Consider the following 19,143-nt stretch of genomic DNA (forward strand, 5'->3'; position numbering starts at 1 on the left):
ACACTCTGCCAGCTGCTCTTACTTCAACAACATGTGAATTACGGCAACCAAGCAACAAGTACACTCGCTGCAACGCAAATGGTTCAACGAAATGAAGGCACCGAAATCACTTACGCCTTCGATGGAGAGCGTTGTTCGAGATGGTCTCCAGGGATGGATCTGCCCGAGAAAACAGGCACCAAGGCAATGCGACGAACAGCGCCCGGAGTTGACATCAGGCAGGTCCACCACAAACTCGCGACCGGCTTACGAGGTCGACCCGCCGTGCCGCTGCTGGCCGAGCACGCGTGTTTACCTCTTTCGTCCACGCGAGCACGTCCTTGCACCCCGTAGCGAGTCCAATACCAACTGCCCCGAGCGCCAAACACCCGCGAGATCACAACAGGGGCAAAGATCCTAGTAAATCGAGTGTGTCGCGCCAAAGAGCTGGTGTGCCAGAAAAGGCGCACCACGGCTCAATCTCTTTTCAAGACAGTATTGGTTAAAAACAGTCTTGGTTGCAAGTTCAGTTTATTATTTTTCAACTACGCGTTTCGCCTTATTTAGGCGTCTTCAGGTTATCTTAATTTGGTATTTCTTAGAAGGACCCTTTAGTCAGTGTAGCCAAAGGGCATCGTCGAATATATCAGGCCAACAATGCCTTCGTTAAACTCAGTAAAAACTTTTCTAGATGGGCGCGAGTGACTCCAAAACCCGCATAACGCATTATACTTACTACCTGAGCCCCATCTTATTCTGTTACTCGCTCCTGTGAACGGGACCGCGTTTTGCAGGTCTGGGCGTCACTCGCGTGCATCTAGAAAAGTTTTTACTGAGTTTAACAAAGGCGATGTTGGCCTGAAATATTCGACGATGCCCTTTGGCTACACTGACTAAAGGGTCCTTCTAAGAAATACCAAATTAAGATAACCTGCAGATGCCTAAATAAGGCGCAACGCGTAGTTGAAAAATAAAAAACTGAAATTGCAACCAAGACTTTTTAACCAATACTGTTAAGCACTGATTTGCTGTATGCTACATATGGATTGGAAGAATTTCTTTTCAAGACTATCATTCTGTTCAATTGCTCTTCCAAGTCTCTTGCCCTCTCTGAGAGAATAACAGTGTCATCGCAAACCTCACAGTTTTTATTTCTTCTTCTCGAACTGGAATTTCCTTCCTGAGTTTCTTCTTGGTATCTGTTACTGCTTGCTCAGTGTACAGATTCGTTAAACTCAGTAAAAACAGAGGACAGGCTACAACCCCGTCACACTGCCTTCTCGAACACTGCTCCTCTTTTCACGTCCTTCAAATCATTCTGATTTCCATAACATGTCACTCCCCGTATTTTATTCCTGGTACTTTCAAAATTTCAGAGGGTATCTCCTAGTCAATACTGACAAGAACTTTACCTGTATCTGTTACGATAAACGTAGCTTTGCCTTTCTTCAGCCAATCTTGTAGGATACCGGTCGTCAAACTGCGGCCCTCGGGCAGCGTATGGACCACGTTGAATACTCGAATGGTCCATACTCTCAGCCGAAGTTTATAACATACAGGGTGATCCAGCTGCCCCTGCCCCTGTCGTTGTATGCAACCCGCAATGTTTTTGCTGCCCTTCGTAACCATGCTAGGGATTTTCATATTCTCTCGGTCGCTACGCGCTAACCACACTGGTGTACGTATATGTATTCAGATACAGAGGTATGTAAATCGGCAGAATACAGCGCTGCGGTCAACAACGCCTATATAAGACAACAAGTGTCTACTGCCGTTTGTTAGATCGGTTACTGCTGCTACCATGGCAGGTTATCAAGATTTAAGTGAGTTTGAACGTGATGTTATGGTCGGCGCATTCTCAATGGGACGCAGCATCTCCGAGGTAACGATGAAGGGGGCTTTCCCATACTACCATTTCACGAGTGTACCGTGAATATCAGGAATCCGCTAAAACATCAAATCTCTGACATCGCTGCGGTCGGGAAAAGACCCTGCAAGAACTGGACCAACGACGACTGATGTGAATCGTTCTGCGTGACAGAACTGTAATCCTTCCGCAAACTGCTGCAGATTTCAATACTGGGCCATCAACAGGTGTCAGCGTGCCAACCATTCAACTGAACATCATCGATATGGGCTTTCGGAGCCGAAGGCTCAATCGTGTACCGCTGATGAATGCACGACAAAAAGCGTTACGCCTCGCCTGAAACATGTTGCCTGGTCGGACGAGTCTCGTTTCAAATTATATCGAGTGGATGGACGTGTAATGGGGCCCCTTAGGGATATGGCGGCTAAGGAGGGGAAGAAATCCAGTGTGCACTCCGTGTGCATTCCGGGTGGAGTCATTCCTGATGTGGAAAGGGTCCTTCCGGATGTCATGAAGAGCACAGAGTGCAGCCAGCTGCAGGTGGTGGCAAATGTCGGCACTAATGACGTGTGTCGCTTTGGATCTGAGGAAATTCTCTCTGGATTCTAGTGGCTATCTGATTTGGTGAAGACTGCCGGTCTTGCTTACGAGATGAAGGCAGAGCTCACCATCTGCAGCATCGTTGACAGAACCGACTGCGGACCTTTGGTGCAGAGCCGGGTGAAGGGTCTGAATCAGAGGCTCAGACGGTTTTGCGACCGTGTTGGCTGCAGATTCCTTGACTTGCGCCGTAGGGTGGTGGGATTTCGGGTTCCGCTGAATAGGTCATGAGTTCATTACATTCAGCTGGCGGCTACACGGGTAGCGGAGGCTGTGTGGCGTGGACTGGGCGGTTTTTTAGGTTAGAAGGCCTCGGGAAAGTACGGGGTGGGCTGCAATCTCAAAGGGTGCATGACAAATACAGGACGTGCTTGGATCAACGAACAGTCGGAATTGTAGTTGTAAATTGTTGTAGTTGTGCTGGGGAAGTCACTGAGGTTCAAGCGCTAAAAGAAAGCACAGAAGCTGAAATCGTTATAGGTACAGAAAGCTGGCTAAAGCCTGAAATAAGTTCTGCAGAAATTTTTACGAAGTCTCAGACGGTGTTCAGGAAAGATAGATTAGGCAGAATTCGTAGTGGAGTGTCAGTAGTGGTTTATCTTGTAGTGAAGTCGAAGTAGATACTCCGTGCGAATTGGTATGGGTGGAGGTTATACTTAACAGCCGAACTAAGTTCATAATTGGCTCCTTCTACCGACCCCCAGACTCCGATGATATAGTTGCTGAGCAGATCAGAGAAAATTCGAGTCTCGTAACAAACAAATACCCCACTCATACGATTATACACTCCTGGAAATTGAAATAAGAACACCGTGAATTCATTGTCCCAGGAAGGGGAAACTTTATTGACACATTCCTGGGGTCAGATACATCACATGATCACACTGACAGAACCACAGGCACATAGACGCAGGCAACAGAGCATGCACAATGTCGGCACTAGTACAGTGTATATCCACCTTTCGCAGCAATGCAGGCTGCTATTCTCCCATGGAGACGATCGTAGAGATGCTGGATGTAGTCCTGTGGAACGGCTTGCCATGCCATTTCCACCTGGCGCCTCAGTTGGACCAGCGTTCGTGCTGGACGTACAGACCGCGTGAGACGACGCTTCATCCAGTCCCAAACATGCTCAATGGGGGACAGATCCGGAGATCTTGCTGGCCAGGGTAGTTGACTTACACCTTCTAGAGCACGTTGGGTGGCACGGGATACATGCGGACGTGCATTGTCCTGTTGGAACAGCAAGTTCCCTTGCCGGTCTAGGAATGGTAGAACGATGGGTTCGATGACGGTTTGGATGTACCGTGCACTATTCAGTGTCCCCTCGACGATCACCAGTTGTGTACGGCCAATGTAGGAGATCGCTCCCCACACCATGATGCCGGGTGTTGGCCCTGTGTGCCTCGGTCGTATGCAGTCCTGATTGTGGCGCTCACCTGCACGGCGCCAAACACGCATACGACCATCATTGGCACCAAGGCAGAAGCGACTCTCATCGCTGAAGACGACGCGTCACCATTCGTCCCTCCATTCACGCCTGTCGCGACACCACTGGAGGCGGGCTGCACGATGTTGGGGCGTGAGCGGAAGACGGCCTAACGGTGTGCGGGACCGTAGCCCAGCTTCATGGAGACGGTTGCGAATGGTCCTCGCCGATACCCCAGGAGCAACAGCGTCCCTAATTTGGTGGGAAGTGGCGGTGCGGTCCCCTACGGCACTGCGTAGGATCCTACGGTCTTGGCGTGCATCCGTGCGTCGCTGCGGTCCGGTCCCAGGTCGACGGGCACGTGCACCTTCCGCCGACCACTGGCGACAACATCGATGTACTGTGGAGACCTCACGCCCCACGTGTTGAGCAATTCGGCGGTACGTCCACCCGGCCTCCCGCATGCCCACTATACGCCCTCGCTCAAAGTCCGTCAACTGCACATACGGTTCACGTCCACGCTGTCGCGGCATGCTACCAATGTTAAAGACTGCGATGGAGCTCCGTATGCCACGGCAAACTGGCTGACACTGACGGCGGCGGTGCACAAATGCTGCGCAGCTAGCGCCATTCGACGGCCAACACCGCGGTTCCTGGTGTGTCCGCTGTGCCGTGCGTGTGATCATTGCTTGTACAGCCCTCTCGCAGTGTCCGGAGCAAGTATGGTGGGTCTGACACACCGGTGTCAATGTGTTCTTTTTTCCATTTCCAGGAGTGTAGTTGGTGGGGACTTCAACCTTCCCTCGATATGTTGGCAAAAATACTTGTTCAAAGCCGGTGGGAGGCAGAAAACATCTTCCGAGATTGTCCTAAATGCTTTCTCCGAAAATTATTTCGAGTAGTTAGTCCACGAACCCACGCGAATTGTAAATGGTTGCGAAAACACCCTTGACCTCTTAGCCACAAACAATCCAGAGCTAATAGAGAGCATCATGACTGATATAGGGATTAGTGATCACAAGGTCGTTGTAGCTAGGCTCAATACTGTTTCTTCCAAATCCACCAGAAACAAACGCAAAATAATTTTATTTAAAAAAGCGGATAAAGTGTCACTAGAAGCCTTCCTAAGAGACAATCTCCATTCCTTCCGAACTGACTATGCAAGTGTAGACGAGATGTGGCTCAAATTCAAAGATATAGTAGCAACAGCAATTGAAAGATTCATACCTCATAAACTGGTAAGAGATGGAACTGATCCCCCATGGTACACAAAACAGGTCCGAACGCTGTTGCAGAGGCAACGGAAAAAGCATGCAAAGTTCAGAAGAACGCGAAATCCCGAAGATTGGCTAAAATTTACAGACGCGCGAAATTTGGCACGGACTTCAATTCGAGATGCCTTTAATAGGTTCCACAACGAAACATTGTCTCGAAATTTGGTAGAAAATCCGAAGAAATTCTGGTCGTATGTAAAGAACACAAGCGGCAAGACGCAGTCAATACCTTCGCTGCGCAGTGCCGATGGTACTGTTACCGACGACTGTGCCGCTAAAGCGAAGTTATTGAACGCAGTTTTCCGAAATTCCTTCACCAGGGAAGGCGAATGGAATATTCCAGAATTTGAAACACGAACAGCTGCTAGCATGAGTTTCTTAGAAGTAGATACCTTAGGGGTTGTGAAGCAACTCAAATCGCTTGATACGGGCAAGTCTCCAGGTCCAGATTGTATACCGATTAGGTTCCTTTCAGATTACGCCGATACAATAGCTCCCTACTTAGCAATCATATACAACCGCTCGCTCACCGATAGATCTGTACCTATAGATTGGAAAATTGCGTAGGTCGCACCAGTGTTTAAGAAGGGTAGTAGGAGAAATCCATCGAACTACAGACCTATATCATTGACGTCGGTTTGCAGTAGGGTTTTGGAGCATATACTGTATTCAAACACTATGAATCATCTCGAAGGGAACAATCTATTGATACGTAATCAGCATGGTTTCATAAAACATTGTTCTTGTGCAACGCAGCTAGCTCTTTATTCGCACGAAGTAATGGCCGCTATCGACAGGGGATCTCAAGTTGATTTCGTATTTCTAGATTTCCGGAAAGCTTTTGACACCGTTCCTCACAAGCGACTTCTAATCAAGCTGCGGGCCTACGGGGTATCGTCTCAGTTGTGCGACTGGATTCGTGATTTCCTGTCGGGAAGGTCGCAGTTCGTAGTAATAGACGGCAAATCATCGAGTAAAATTGAAGTGATATCAGGTGTTCCCCAGGGAAGCGTCCTGGGACCTCTGCTGTTCCTGATCTATATAAATGACCTGGGTGACAATCTGAGCAGTTCTCTTAGGTTGTTCGCAGATGATGCTGTAATTTACCGTCTAGTAAGGTCATCCGAAGACCAGTATCAGTTGCAAAGCGATTTAGAAAAGATTGCTGTATGGTGTGGCAGGTGGCAGTTGACGCTAAATAACGAAAAGTGTGAGGTGATCCACATGAGATCCAAAAGAAATCCGTTGGAATTCGATTACTCGATAAATAGTACAATTCTCAAGGCTGTCAATTCAACTAAGTACCTGGGTGTTAAAATTACGAACAACTTCAGTTGGAAAGACCACATAGATAATATTGTGGGGAAGGCGAGCCAAAGGTTGCGTTTCATTGGCAGGACACTTGGAAGATGCAACAAGTCCACTAAAGAGACAGCTTACACTACACTCGTTCGTCCTCTGTTAGAATATTGCTGCGCGGTGTGGGATCCTTACCAGGTGGGATTGACGGAAGACATCGAAAGGGTGCAAAAAAGGGCAGCTCGTTTTGTATTATCACGTAATAGGGGAGAGAGTGTGGCAGATATGATACGCAAGTTGGGATGGAAGTCATTAAAGCAAAGACGTTTTTCGTCGCGGCGAGATCTAGTTACGAAATTTCAGTCACCAACTTTCTCGTCCGAATGCGAAAATATTTTGTTCAGCCCAACCTACATAGGTAGAAATGATCATCAAAATAAAACAAGAGAAATCAGAGCTCGAACAGAAAGGTTTAGGTGTTCGTTTTTCCCGCGCTCTGTTCGGGAGTGGAATGGTAGGGAAATAGTATGATTGTGGTTCGATGAACCCTCTGCCAAGCACTTAAATGTGAATTGCAGAGTAATCATGTAGATGTAGATGGAGACAACCTCATGAAGCCATGGACCCTGCATGTCAGCACGGGGCAGTTCAAGCTGATGGAGGCTCTGTAATGGTGTGGGGCATGTATAGTTGGAGTGATAAGGGACCTCCGATACATCTAGATACTGCTTTGACAAGTGACACGTACGTAAGCATCCTGTCTGGTCAACTGCATCCATTCATGTCCATTGTGCATTCCGACCTACTTGGGCAATTTCAGTATGACAAGGCGACACCCCACATGTCCAGGATTACTACAAAGTGGCTCCAGGAACACTCTTCTGATATGAAACTTCCTGGCAGATTAAAACTGTGTGCCAGACCGAGACTCGAACTCGGGACCTTTGCCTTCCGCGGGAAAGTGCTCTTCTGAGTATAAAACACTTCCGTTGGCCACAAGACTACCCAGACATGATTATTATTGAGAATATATGGGATGCCTTGCAACGTGATCTTCAGAAGAGATCTCCAACCCATCTTACTAGTACGGATTTATGGAGAGTCCTGCAGGATTCATGGTGTCAGTTCCCTCCAGCACTACTTCAGACATTAGCAGAGTCCATGCCACGTCGTGCTGCGGCACTTCTGCGTGCTCGCGGGAGCCCTACGCGATGTTAGGCAGCTGTACCAGTTTCTTTGGCTCTTCAGTGTATTTTCCCTGCAGAAATTTAATGCAGTTAAATTTTTTACTAGGTTACGTTTCCGATAGAGACCACGGTTTACGAGTTATTCAAGAAAAACGTGCAAAAATGGCCCTGAAGCGCACCACACTCATCTATCATCAGTCCGGATTCGTAGTGTGTTGTTCATAGCGCTCCCGCCCACCACTGCACAAAATTATTCGCGTTATTCGGCCTTTTTTGGTCTCTATTGATTGGGCTATTACACCACTACCAGTATAGTCGGCTACTTCGTTAACGTAAATGAGTTAAAAGTGCCCATGACGGTAAATTAAAAAAAATTACCTGTAAACGTTACGCTAAAAATACACTCCTGGAAATTGAAATAAGAACACCGTGAATTCATTGCTCCAGGAAGGGGAAACTTTATTGACACATTCCTGGGGTCAGATACATCACATGATCACACTGACAGAACCACAGGCACATAGACACAGGCAACAGAGCATGCACAATGTCGGCACTAATACAGTGTATATCCACCTTTCGCAGCAATGCAGGCTGCTATTCTCCCATGGAGACGATCGTAGAGATGCTGGATGTAGTCCTGTGGAACGGCTTGCCATGCCATTTCCACCTGGCGCCTCAGTTGGACCAGCGTTCGTGCTGGACGTGCAGACCGCGTGAGACGACGCTTCATCCAGTCCCAAACATGCTCAATGGGGGACAGATCCGGAGATCTTGCTGGCCAGGGTAGTTGACTTACACCTTCTAGAGCACGTTGGGTGGCACGGGATACATGCGGACGTGCATTGTCCTGTCGGAACAGCAAGTTCCCTTGCCGGTCTAGGAATGGTAGAACGATGGGTTCGATGACGGTTTGGATGTACCGTGCACTATTCAGTGTCCCCTCGACGATCATGAGTGGTGTACGGCCAGTGTAGGAGATCGCTCCCCACACCATGATGCCGGGTGTTGGCCCTGTGTGCCTCGGTCGTATGCAGTCCTGATTGTGGCGCTCACCTGCACGGCGCCAAACACGCATACGACCATCATTGGCACCAAGGCAGAAGCGACTCTCATCGCTGAAGACGACACGTCACCATTCGTCCCTCCATTCACGCCTGTCGCGACACCACTGGAGGCGGGCTGCACGATGTTGGGGCGTGAGCGGAAGACGGCCTAACGGTGTGCGGGACCGTAGCCCAGCTTCATGGAGACGGTTGCGAATGGTCCTCGCCGATACCCCAGGAGCAACAGCGTCCCTAATTTGCTGGGAAGTGGCGGTGCGGTCCCCTACGGCACAGCGTAGGATCCTACGGTCTTGGCGTGCATCCGTGCGTCGCTGCGGTCCGGTCCCAGGTCGACGGGCACGTGCACCTTCCGTCGACCACTGGCGACAACATCGATGTACTGTGGAGACCTCACGCCCCACGTGTTGAGCAATTCGGCGGTACGTCCACCCGGCCTCCCGCATGCCCACTATACGCCCTCGCTCAAAGTCCGTCAACTGCACATACGGTTCACGTCCACGCTGTCGCGGCATGCTACCAGTGTTAAAGACTGCTATGGAGCTCCGTATGCCACGGCAAACTGGCTGACACTGACGGCGGCGGTGCACAAATGCTGCGCAGCTAGCGCCATTCGACGGCCAACACCGCGGTTCCTGGTGTGTTCGCTGTGCCGTGCGTGTGATCATTGCTTGTACAGCCCTCTCGCAGTGTCCGGAGCAAGCATGGTGGGTCTGACACACCGGTGTCAATGTGTTCTTTTTTCCATTTCCAGGAGTGTAATTCCACTGATAATTCGATCCAAGCATAGTCCTTGCAAGCACAGTAGTTTCTTAGTCAATGCCTGACGAGTACACCGATGTAATAGCTCATTTTATACAGTTAAAATTCAAAAAACTGTTAGGTATAATTTACGCAAATATCAATTTTACAATTTTTAAGTGCTCGCCGTTGGCGAAATACGGCCAGTCAATGAAGACCAATAAAGGTCGAATGTGGGAAATAATTCGTGCTGTCGCAAATTTTTGTATAGTGGTAGGAGGGAGTGTCATGAGCAACATATTAGAAGTCCTGACCTGTTGTTAATGACTGTGAGAGCAAGAGAGCGTTTGAAGATCAGTGTTGTATGTTTTTCTGAATAACTCGAAAACTACGGACTCTAGCGAAAACGTATTCAATACAAAATTTAACTACATATAATTTCCTACAAAAAGATCCTGCTCATTTTCTCTGTAGTACTAACAGTTTGCGCTAGCGAGCGGGAGAATACAAAAATATCGCGCTTGGTTGTTCAAACGTGTCTGAATTTCTAAGGAACCAAACTGCTGAGGTCATAGGTCCCTAGACTTACACACTACTTAAACTAACTTGCTAAGGACAATACACACACCCATGCCCGAGAGAGGACTCGAAACTCCGACGGGAGAGGGCCGAGCAGTCAGTGACATGGCGCCTCTAACCGCGCGGCCATTCCGCGCGGCGAATTATATTGTGGGTTGCATAAAACGACAGGGGTAGGGGTAGGTCAATTACTTTATATACATCCAGTAACTAATAGCCGAATCAGGAAAAGTCAGCTATTGGTAATAGAGTAGTTGAGCAACTAACAAAAGTGCACTGAAGAGCTAAAGAAACTGGTAAACCTGCGTAATATCGTGTAGGGTCCCCGCGAGCTCGCAGAAGTGTCACAACACGACGTGGCATGGACTCGACTGATGTCTGAAGTAGTGCTGGAGGGAAATGACACTATGAATCCTGCTTTGGCTGTCCGTACGAGAGGGAGCAGGTCTCTTCTGAACAGCACGTTGCAAGGCATCCCAGATATGCTCAATAATGTTCATGTCTGGGAAGTTCGGTGGCCAACGAAATTGTTTCTGGAGCCATTCTGTAGTAATTCTGGACGTGTAGGGAGTCGCATTGTCCTGCTGGGCCCGCCGGAGTGGCCGAGCAGTTCTAGGCGCTACAGTCTGGAACCGCGCGACCGATACGGTCGCAGGCTCGAATCCTGCCTCGGGCATGGATGCGTGTGATGTCCTTAGGTTAGTTAGGTTTAAGTAGTTCTAAGTTCTAGGAGACTGATGACCTCAGAAGTTAAGTCCCATAGTGCTCAGAGCCATTTGAACCATTTGTCCTGCTGGAATTGGCCAAGTTCGTCGGAATGCGCAATGGACATGAATAGATTCAGGTAATCAGACAGGACGCTTACGTACGTGTCATCTGTCAGAGTCGTATCTAGGCGTATCAGGGGTCCCATACACTCCAATTGTACACGCCCCACATCATTACAGAGCCTCCACCAGCTTGGACAGTCCCCTGCTGACGTGCAGGGTCCATGGATTCATGACGTTGTCTGCATACCCGCACACGTCCATCCGCTCGATACAATTAGAAACGAGACTCGTCCGACCAAGCAACACGTTTCCAGTCAACAACAGTCACATGTCGTTGTTGACGGGCCCAGCTGAGACGTAAAGCTTTGTGTCGTGCAGTCATCAAGGGTACACAAGTGGGCCTTCGGCTTCGAAAGCCCATATCGATGTTTCGTTGAATGGTTTGTCCGCTGATACTTGTTGATGGCCCAGCACTGAAATCTGCAGCAATCTGCAGAAGGGTTGTACTTATGTCACGGTGAATGATTCTATTCACTCGTCGTTGGTCCCGTTCTTGCAGTATCTTTTTCCCGGCAGCAGCGATCTCGCAGATTTGATGTTTTTCCGAATTCCTGATATTCACGGCACACTCGTGAAATAATCGTACGGGAAAATCTCCATTTCATCGCTGTCTCCGAGATGCTGTGTCCCATTGCTCGTTCGCCGACTGTAACACCACGTTCAGACTCACTTAAATCTTGACAACCTTATGTTGTAGCAGCAGTAATCGATATAACAACTGCGCCAGACAGGTGTCGTCTTATATAGGCGTTGCCGACAGCAGCGCCGTATTCTGTCTGTTTACATACATCTGTATTTGAATACGCATGCCTATACCAGTTTCTTTGGCGATTCAGTGTACTTACAGAAACAGTAATATTTTGAGATATGCTTAATTTTAATTGATGTTAGTGAGTTCGCCCGTGATCTGAGTGAAGTTGGCCAATTACTTCACATAAGTAGCGCTATCGTACAGAGCAGCTGCTATCGCACAAATTTTGACGCGGAAGTAACATGGATTTGTGAATGTGCATTACAGGGACTATAATCTTTTAACGCGTTATATATTTACAGTAACGCGTATGAAATTAAATTAAGGCTGTTGCAGTAAAAAACAATGTGTAGTTGAAAAATTACATTAAAAACATTTAGCAAATCTTTGTGATCGTGTCCCATATTGTATAATGTATTTAAATATAAGTACAGTTGATGTTAATGTTGTATTCCAAGAACGAGTGCGCTACGACATTAGAACAACATAATGTATGTTTTATATTTTTGGTATTTTATGTCTGACATGCTGATGTTCCATGCCAACTTTTATTGTCAAACGACGCATCATCACTATGTGACTTGCAAGTTTGTAAAGATCACGAAATTCTGTTAAAGTGTTACAAGATCCGATGATGTCGAAACCGGTAAGCAATAAAAAGATTTCCAAACGAACTTGGCGTACCTGACTTCCGGAATAACATACTGATCATTTGAGAAGCTCAGTAATATGCTACTTCAATTTCAAATTTTCATCAAAATGGACACCCAAAAATTTGTAGCGTTCTACGCTGTTTACTGACTCCTGCTCATGGGCTTCATCAGTCGTCGATAAGACTATCTGACGTATACAGCTGAATATTTGGTGCCTTTTTGTACCAATATTTTGGGAGAGTCCACTTTCTGAGGAAGAGTTTATAATCGTTTGCAAAATATCGTTTGCCATCTCTAATGGGATTTATTATACGTAGGTTGGAACTTAAATAGTGGCAACACTGCTGTGGAGACACTATGCAATGGAATCTACTATCGTCGCTGATAGCACACGTTGTTGACATACCTACCTTACCTCCGAGCAAATGGACTCGCCCGTCCCACGTCACCGGCGTGCGCACAATCGAGGGAAACACAGTCACTTGTGAGCGAGCGGTCTCACGTAACGGTGTCACTATGTTTTCGAAACAGGAACAACGGAGTTGGATCAAGATTGAATATGCCAAAGGTTGTACAGCACGACAATGTCATTAAGGTCTTCAGCTTTGCGAAAGAAGCGGCGACACTTTCCGCGCAACCCACCATCATTTTGCACGACAATGCGAGGGCGCATACAGACAAGCTGTGGCTGCTCTACTCGGTCGATGGGACTGGGAAGTACTGTACCATCCACCATACTCCCCGGAATTAAGTCCTTGTGACTCTGATTTGATTCCGAAGATGACGGAACCGCTTCGTGGCTTTCGCTTCAGAACTGGTCCAGAGATTCGACACGCAGTAGATCGCTCCATTCGCACCATCAACAGAACGGGCTCTGCTAATGGTATACTACGCCTTCTACATCGCTGGCAACGGGTTTCACACAACGCTGGTGACTACTTTGAAGGACAGTAACAGGTGCAAACATGTAACTCTTTTGTATCGATTGTGCCTAAATAGTTGCCACTACTTAAGTTCCAACCCTCGTGACACTAGTATCATCTGAATAGTTTCAGTTCTGCTTGATGAATGTTAAGTGGAAGGTCATTCACATATATAAGATACAGTAGTGGACCCAAAATTGAACCCTGTGGAACTCCAGGATTGCTCACAAATCTAAGGAATAGGAGCGAACCCAAAATCAAACTCTGTGGGACTCCCTTCGTACTTTCTTTTCAATCGCTAAAAGTTTCTCTCCTTCCGACACTGTATTAATTAACAGCACAAGTTCTTGCATTCTGTTCATTAAGTATGTTTCAAACCAGTGATTTTTAAAACAATCATTGTTGTAAAACTTAAGTGTTTCTTAGAGAATAATATAACTGATTTACGCAGATCAAACGCCTTGGGCAGCCTATAAATAATATGCACTGCTGATATTTTATTATTTAAGGCCTAAAGTATTTAGTGAGTGAATGTATAAACATCATTCTCAGTCGAGCAATCATTCTGGACCCAAAATGTGACATGTTCAGTAAATTGTATCTCCTTCGACATGAGACTGTCCTTGAGTACTTTCCTTTTTCGAATTTTTTGGGGAAAGACACCAGTAAGGAAATTGAATGATGATTATTTGATCCTGACATTGATATTCCTGTTTTTTTTTCTGGAGACATGACAAGTGGTTCATGACACTGCAGTAACAGTGCCGGATTTTCTTTGCAGTTGAGCAGGTGATCGCCACGGGTACGGACCTGCTGCTGCCATCACTGACGGTGACCACCACCGCTCTGGCAGAAACCGTGCGCTGCCTAGTGCTGCACCCAGAGGTGCAGACCAAGGTGCATCTCGAGATTGACAGCGTGGTGGGCAGAGGCCGGCTTCCCACGCTGGATGACCGCCCAAAGTGAGTACCCGGCAGCGATCGAGAGTAGTAAGTACTCCACACAATGGGCGAGGAAAGCTATACATAAAAAACACTTGACTAGGAGGAAGGACAGGATGATAGGACATGTGTTAAGACATTATGGAATAGATTTCATAGTACTCGAGAGCTGTTGAGGTCATAAACCGTAGGAGAAGACAGAGATTGGAATATATATATAATATGAAACTTCCTGGCCGATTAAAACTGTGTGCCGGACCAAGACTCAAACTCGGGACCTTTGCCTTTCACGGGCAAGTACTCTAACCACTTGCCCGAACTTCTGTTAATGTGTTACAAGATCCGATGATGACAGGACAAGTGCTCTAACCACTTGCCCGCGAAAGGCAAAGGTCCCGAGTTCGAGTCTCGGTCCAGCACACAGTTTTAATCTGCCAGGAAGTTTCATATCAGCGCACACTCCGCTGCAGAGTGAAAATCTCATTCTGGATATATATAACAGTTCTACAAATAACTGAGGAGGTTGGATGTAGGTGCTGCTCTGAGCTGACGAGATTGGTTCAGGAGAGAGAGAGGTTCGTGCTGGGCAACCTCAGACCATTCAGAGGATTGCTGACCAAAAAAATATCAAGACAGGATGACAATTATTGAATTACATGAAGAAAAACGTAAATCAGTTACAAACTATGGAGTGAACACAATTTATTCAACATGCAAACGTCACTACAGATATTCGGATTTAGCTTATGACATGTTCGATATGCCTGCCGTCATTGGCGATGATGTGGCGCAGATGAATAGCTAAATTCTGTATGACCCGCTGAAGTGTCGGGACATTGATTCTGTTGATTACCTTCAGAATGGCTGTTTTGAGCTTTTTGTATTTAATGTAGCCCCACAAAAAGAAGCCGCATGTGTTCAGAGAATATGATGGCCAATCGATGTCCATGATACTGTCCTCTGGATACCCCAGAGCCAGAATGCAGTCCGCAAAGTGCCCCTCCAGGACATCAAACACTCTCCTGCTTACATGGGGTTGACTTGTCTTGCATGAACCACATCTTGTCGAAATCATGGTCACTTTAAATAATGGGGATTAAATCATCTTACAAAACATTCATGTACCATTCAGTAGTCACCGTGCCATCAAGGAATATCGCACCAATTGTTCCGTGATTGGACATAGCACACCATGCAGTCACCTGCTGAGGGCAGAGAGACTTCTCAATTGCGAAATATGGATTCTCAGTCCCCCAAATGTGCCAATTTTGCTTACTGGCGAACCCATCCAAACGAAAGTGGGCTTCGTCGCTAAGCCAAACCATACTAATTTCCATCATGCCGCATAGCCAACCGTCCAGTTTGAACGTCCTAGTGGAAACCGTTGAGAAGTAATGAGTTAAATAACTTATGCTACGGACAACACACACACCCACGCCCGAGGGAGGACACGAACCTCCCAACGGGGGAAGCCGTGCGAACCGTGACAATGTTTGTCAGAAGCAACTGACTGTTGAAGCAGCTGCTGTGGTGGGCTAATATAGCCCACAGACGGCTTCTGATTATTCAGTAATTACACAGTGCTCTTGCAGATGATGGTGACATCTGCACTGGTGGCACCACCACTCCCGTTGTAGCGTAACATTTTGAGGAATATGTCTGGCTCTTTCTGCATTGAGAGCTCAGTTCTGTGCACCACTAAGATTATATTGGCTATCACAGTTGAAGTTCTACAATCTCTTTAATTTCAGAAACCCAGTACGTAAAAGCCTCAGGCAAAACTTGTGTTTCATCTAACAATATTTTATGTTTGTCTGTGAGGCTGTAGATTTCACCAGTTCTCAATTGTTAATATGCCACTGACGTTCTGGACAGTGGTGGGAAATGGTATGGATGGACTGACCAATGTAACTGCTTCTGCACTCACGAGGGATGTTATGAATACCAGGAATTCTGAAATCGAGACTATCCTTAACAGGGCATAGCGTCTCCTTTACCTTCTTAGGAGGTTGGAAAATAGGTATTATACCTCTTCTTCCCAGGACTGTGCCTATTTCGCTGGATGTAACATTGCAGAAAAGCAGAAATGCAGTTGGTGGCTCATCACGTGAATGTTCAGTCAACATTTTCATGTTTCTTTTTCTTGGAGAATGCTGACTTAATATCACATGACCTATAGCCATGCTTTCAGAACATGAACTTCGGAGATTAATTTTGGAATCCAAGTGGTCCTCATCAGAGACAGTTTTTGCTCTGTGCATTAATGTATTTAAAATGCTCTCTTCTGAAATCGATGGTGAAAGCTCTGGGTACTAAGAGATAAGCCAATATGTGTTAGCTTGAGCTACACTGAATGGTGAGACATCCATCTGATTTTTGTTGTATCAAAACATCTCAAAATGGCAGCCTCCCTTTTTTCTGTGTCTTGACAGTGGACTGCATGTATGGGTGCATACTTTTTATATGGTCATGGAAGTGCTCAAAAGTTTCTGTGCTGTGTGGTCAGACTGTAAACATGTCAACATAATGATAAAATGGAGATGGATGAAGGAGAGGCTAATTTAATGCATGTTCCATGATTATACATGAACCTTAGTGTTGAGAAAACAAGAATGCAAAATTCAATTTCAACACTCATTAACTATCACTTACAAATGTTGATAAACTGTTTTATAACTTTTTATCTATGATATTTTGTAAAAATTGCTGTTTTCACACTGTTTTGCTAAAAACTGTCAATTTGTCATTATTGTTTTCATGGAATTTTCCTGTCCCTAGGGAGAGTTGATAGGGCACATCTCGAGATAACAAGGAATAGTTAATTTCTTAGTGTGTATGGGGAGGGGGGGAGAAGGGGGGGGGGAGGAAATTCAGCAGGACACCAAGCCTTGAATACAACAAGCAGCTCCAGGTGGAAGTAGATTTCAGTAATTATGCACAATTTAAAGATCGAGAGACTCACACAGGGTAGACTAGCGTTGAGTACTCCACTAAACTGGCACTGAGGTAGATGACTACAATGCCAACAACATATAGGAAATCAGCTCCAGAAAATAGAAGTTCTGTAGCACTGAAAAGTATTGTTACAAGCCAATCACTTCATCATCTTCTGTTTCATATTTTTTATTTCATCTTCTAGGATGCCACGGCCTAGCACAAAAATGTATTTCATTCACATGCGTTATTGTATTTTCATAACTAGCAATGCAGCAACCCTTGCAATAAACTAGTTTAATGTTCACAAACAGGCCGTTTGTTCCAGTCTACCATATTTTGAAGCTACCATTCGTGAAGCTCTCCGCAGGAAGACCGCTGTGCCTCTCAGTGTTGCCCATGCATCTACAACAGAGGCAACTCTCAATGGGTACACTCTTCCAAAGGTAAGTGTGACTTTGTTTAAATGCTTCTCTCTCTTCATGTATTTGCTGTATGGTATACATGTTTGGTAGCTTTACGTGAAACTTGATAAAGAAAGATTTCCTTTTTTTAAATCATTTATGTGAAGATTTCAAGACTGATTTCATCTCAAGTAGTACTGACTAAGGGCTTTCAGTTACCGATGCTTAGCTTTAACTTGTTAACCACATTAACATTCATTAACCAAGTGCAACAGTGATTGATAATGTAGAATCTTGTACCACAAGGAAGCAAGGGAGATGTTGTTATGGGTGGCCGGTATCCTCCTTCTACAACAAAAATGCACATGTGAATTTATATAGTTGTTTATTTACATGAACTGGAAACATTTACTTAACATGAATTGAGTCCATGTTTTGTGGTACAAGCTCATCATGAGCAGTCCTGTTGCACACTGATGTAATGTCAATTTTGGTAATCTTGCTATTACAAACTTTAGTTTCTCACTGCTAGTAGGGTACAATTCCGGTTGTGGCAAACTAATCCTGCTATAGCCACTAATCTGGTTGCTATGTACTGTCATAGCCTATGATGAACTAAACGTGCTCTGCAAGTAAACCGACAGGCACCAAACTGGACGATTGAGTGAGACCTTCTGGTCAGCAGTGGCAGCCTAAATACGTGTTGTCGAGAGGGCATTGTCGGCACGTTGCTTGTAGGTGTGTCTCTGGCCTCTCTCGTGAACGGCGTGCTTAGTCCAGCACCTACTAACTTCTTTTCCAACCGGTGTGGTGGCAACCGCTTACGCCAGCACAGATAATGTATTTCTAAATCCAACTGCCTTTCATGAAATAAAGTGAGTCCCATAATATATGGCTTTTCTGATTGTGGCATTCAAGTGGCAGTAACAAAGACTCCCCATAAATCAGCTTTAGTTAAGAAGGGGAAAGTACAGTCATAAAATCATAAACACAGAAACACATAAACACAGTTGGAGAAATTTACTGAACGAAATGTGAGAAGAGGTTTACTGAGGGCACACAGGAGATGTCAACTTTAGTTCTTTCCTGGAAACATTCTTGTAATGCTCTGAATCTAGTTTTCTTTTAGATCACGCCAAGGGGCAGTTATTGAAGAAATCGAGAAAAATGCTAGTTTAAATCTGGAATAGAAGTATCTCATGCCAGTGAGAGAAAGCATTAGTTAAGGCATAAGATTAGTTATAATCAAGAATTAAATGTGCACTACAGGAAGTACAGCGATGTTTTTTAATGTGCATCAAGAAAGCAAAATAGTACTCCTGTTGGATCTCTGGGTGAGGATCTCTTTGGCAGGAGTCATCGCAAGGGATAAAAATGATAGTTTTCATTTTAACATGAAGCCATGGAATGTAACTGAAGGTGAAGGAACGTGATTTAAGTATTTTTGTTTAAGCTGAGTATCTTGGACAGGAAGAATAGAAACACCATCAGGAAAGTATATAACGTTCTACTCAGGAATGCAACAGACTGGAAAAGCAGTTTCCATTATCCCATCAATAAGACTGCATAAAATATTATTTTAGTGTAAAGCTGGTGTTACTGATAATCTTAGTTAAGAAGTCAAAACTTGAAGACACTTTGATTACTGAAATGTATATACCCACAATCCAGTGAGGCCTCGAGATGGA

The 19,143-nt window shown here is 45.8% G+C and overlaps 1 protein-coding gene across 1 annotated transcript in view; it reads left to right on the plus strand.

Annotated features, from left to right (window-relative positions):
* Positions 1–19,143, plus strand: part of LOC124552286 (probable cytochrome P450 304a1) — an 83,223-nt gene that overhangs the window by 51,476 nt on the left and 12,604 nt on the right. The window contains exons 6-7 of the mRNA XM_047126563.1: positions 13,958–14,138; positions 17,380–17,497. Of these exons, the coding sequence (XP_046982519.1) occupies positions 13,958–14,138; positions 17,380–17,497 (299 nt within the window). The remainder of the gene's footprint in view (positions 1–13,957; positions 14,139–17,379; positions 17,498–19,143) is intronic.

The sequence above is a fragment of the Schistocerca americana genome, chromosome 10 (genome assembly GCF_021461395.2).
Source record: "Schistocerca americana isolate TAMUIC-IGC-003095 chromosome 10, iqSchAmer2.1, whole genome shotgun sequence".
NCBI classification, from domain to species: domain Eukaryota; kingdom Metazoa; phylum Arthropoda; class Insecta; order Orthoptera; family Acrididae; genus Schistocerca; species Schistocerca americana.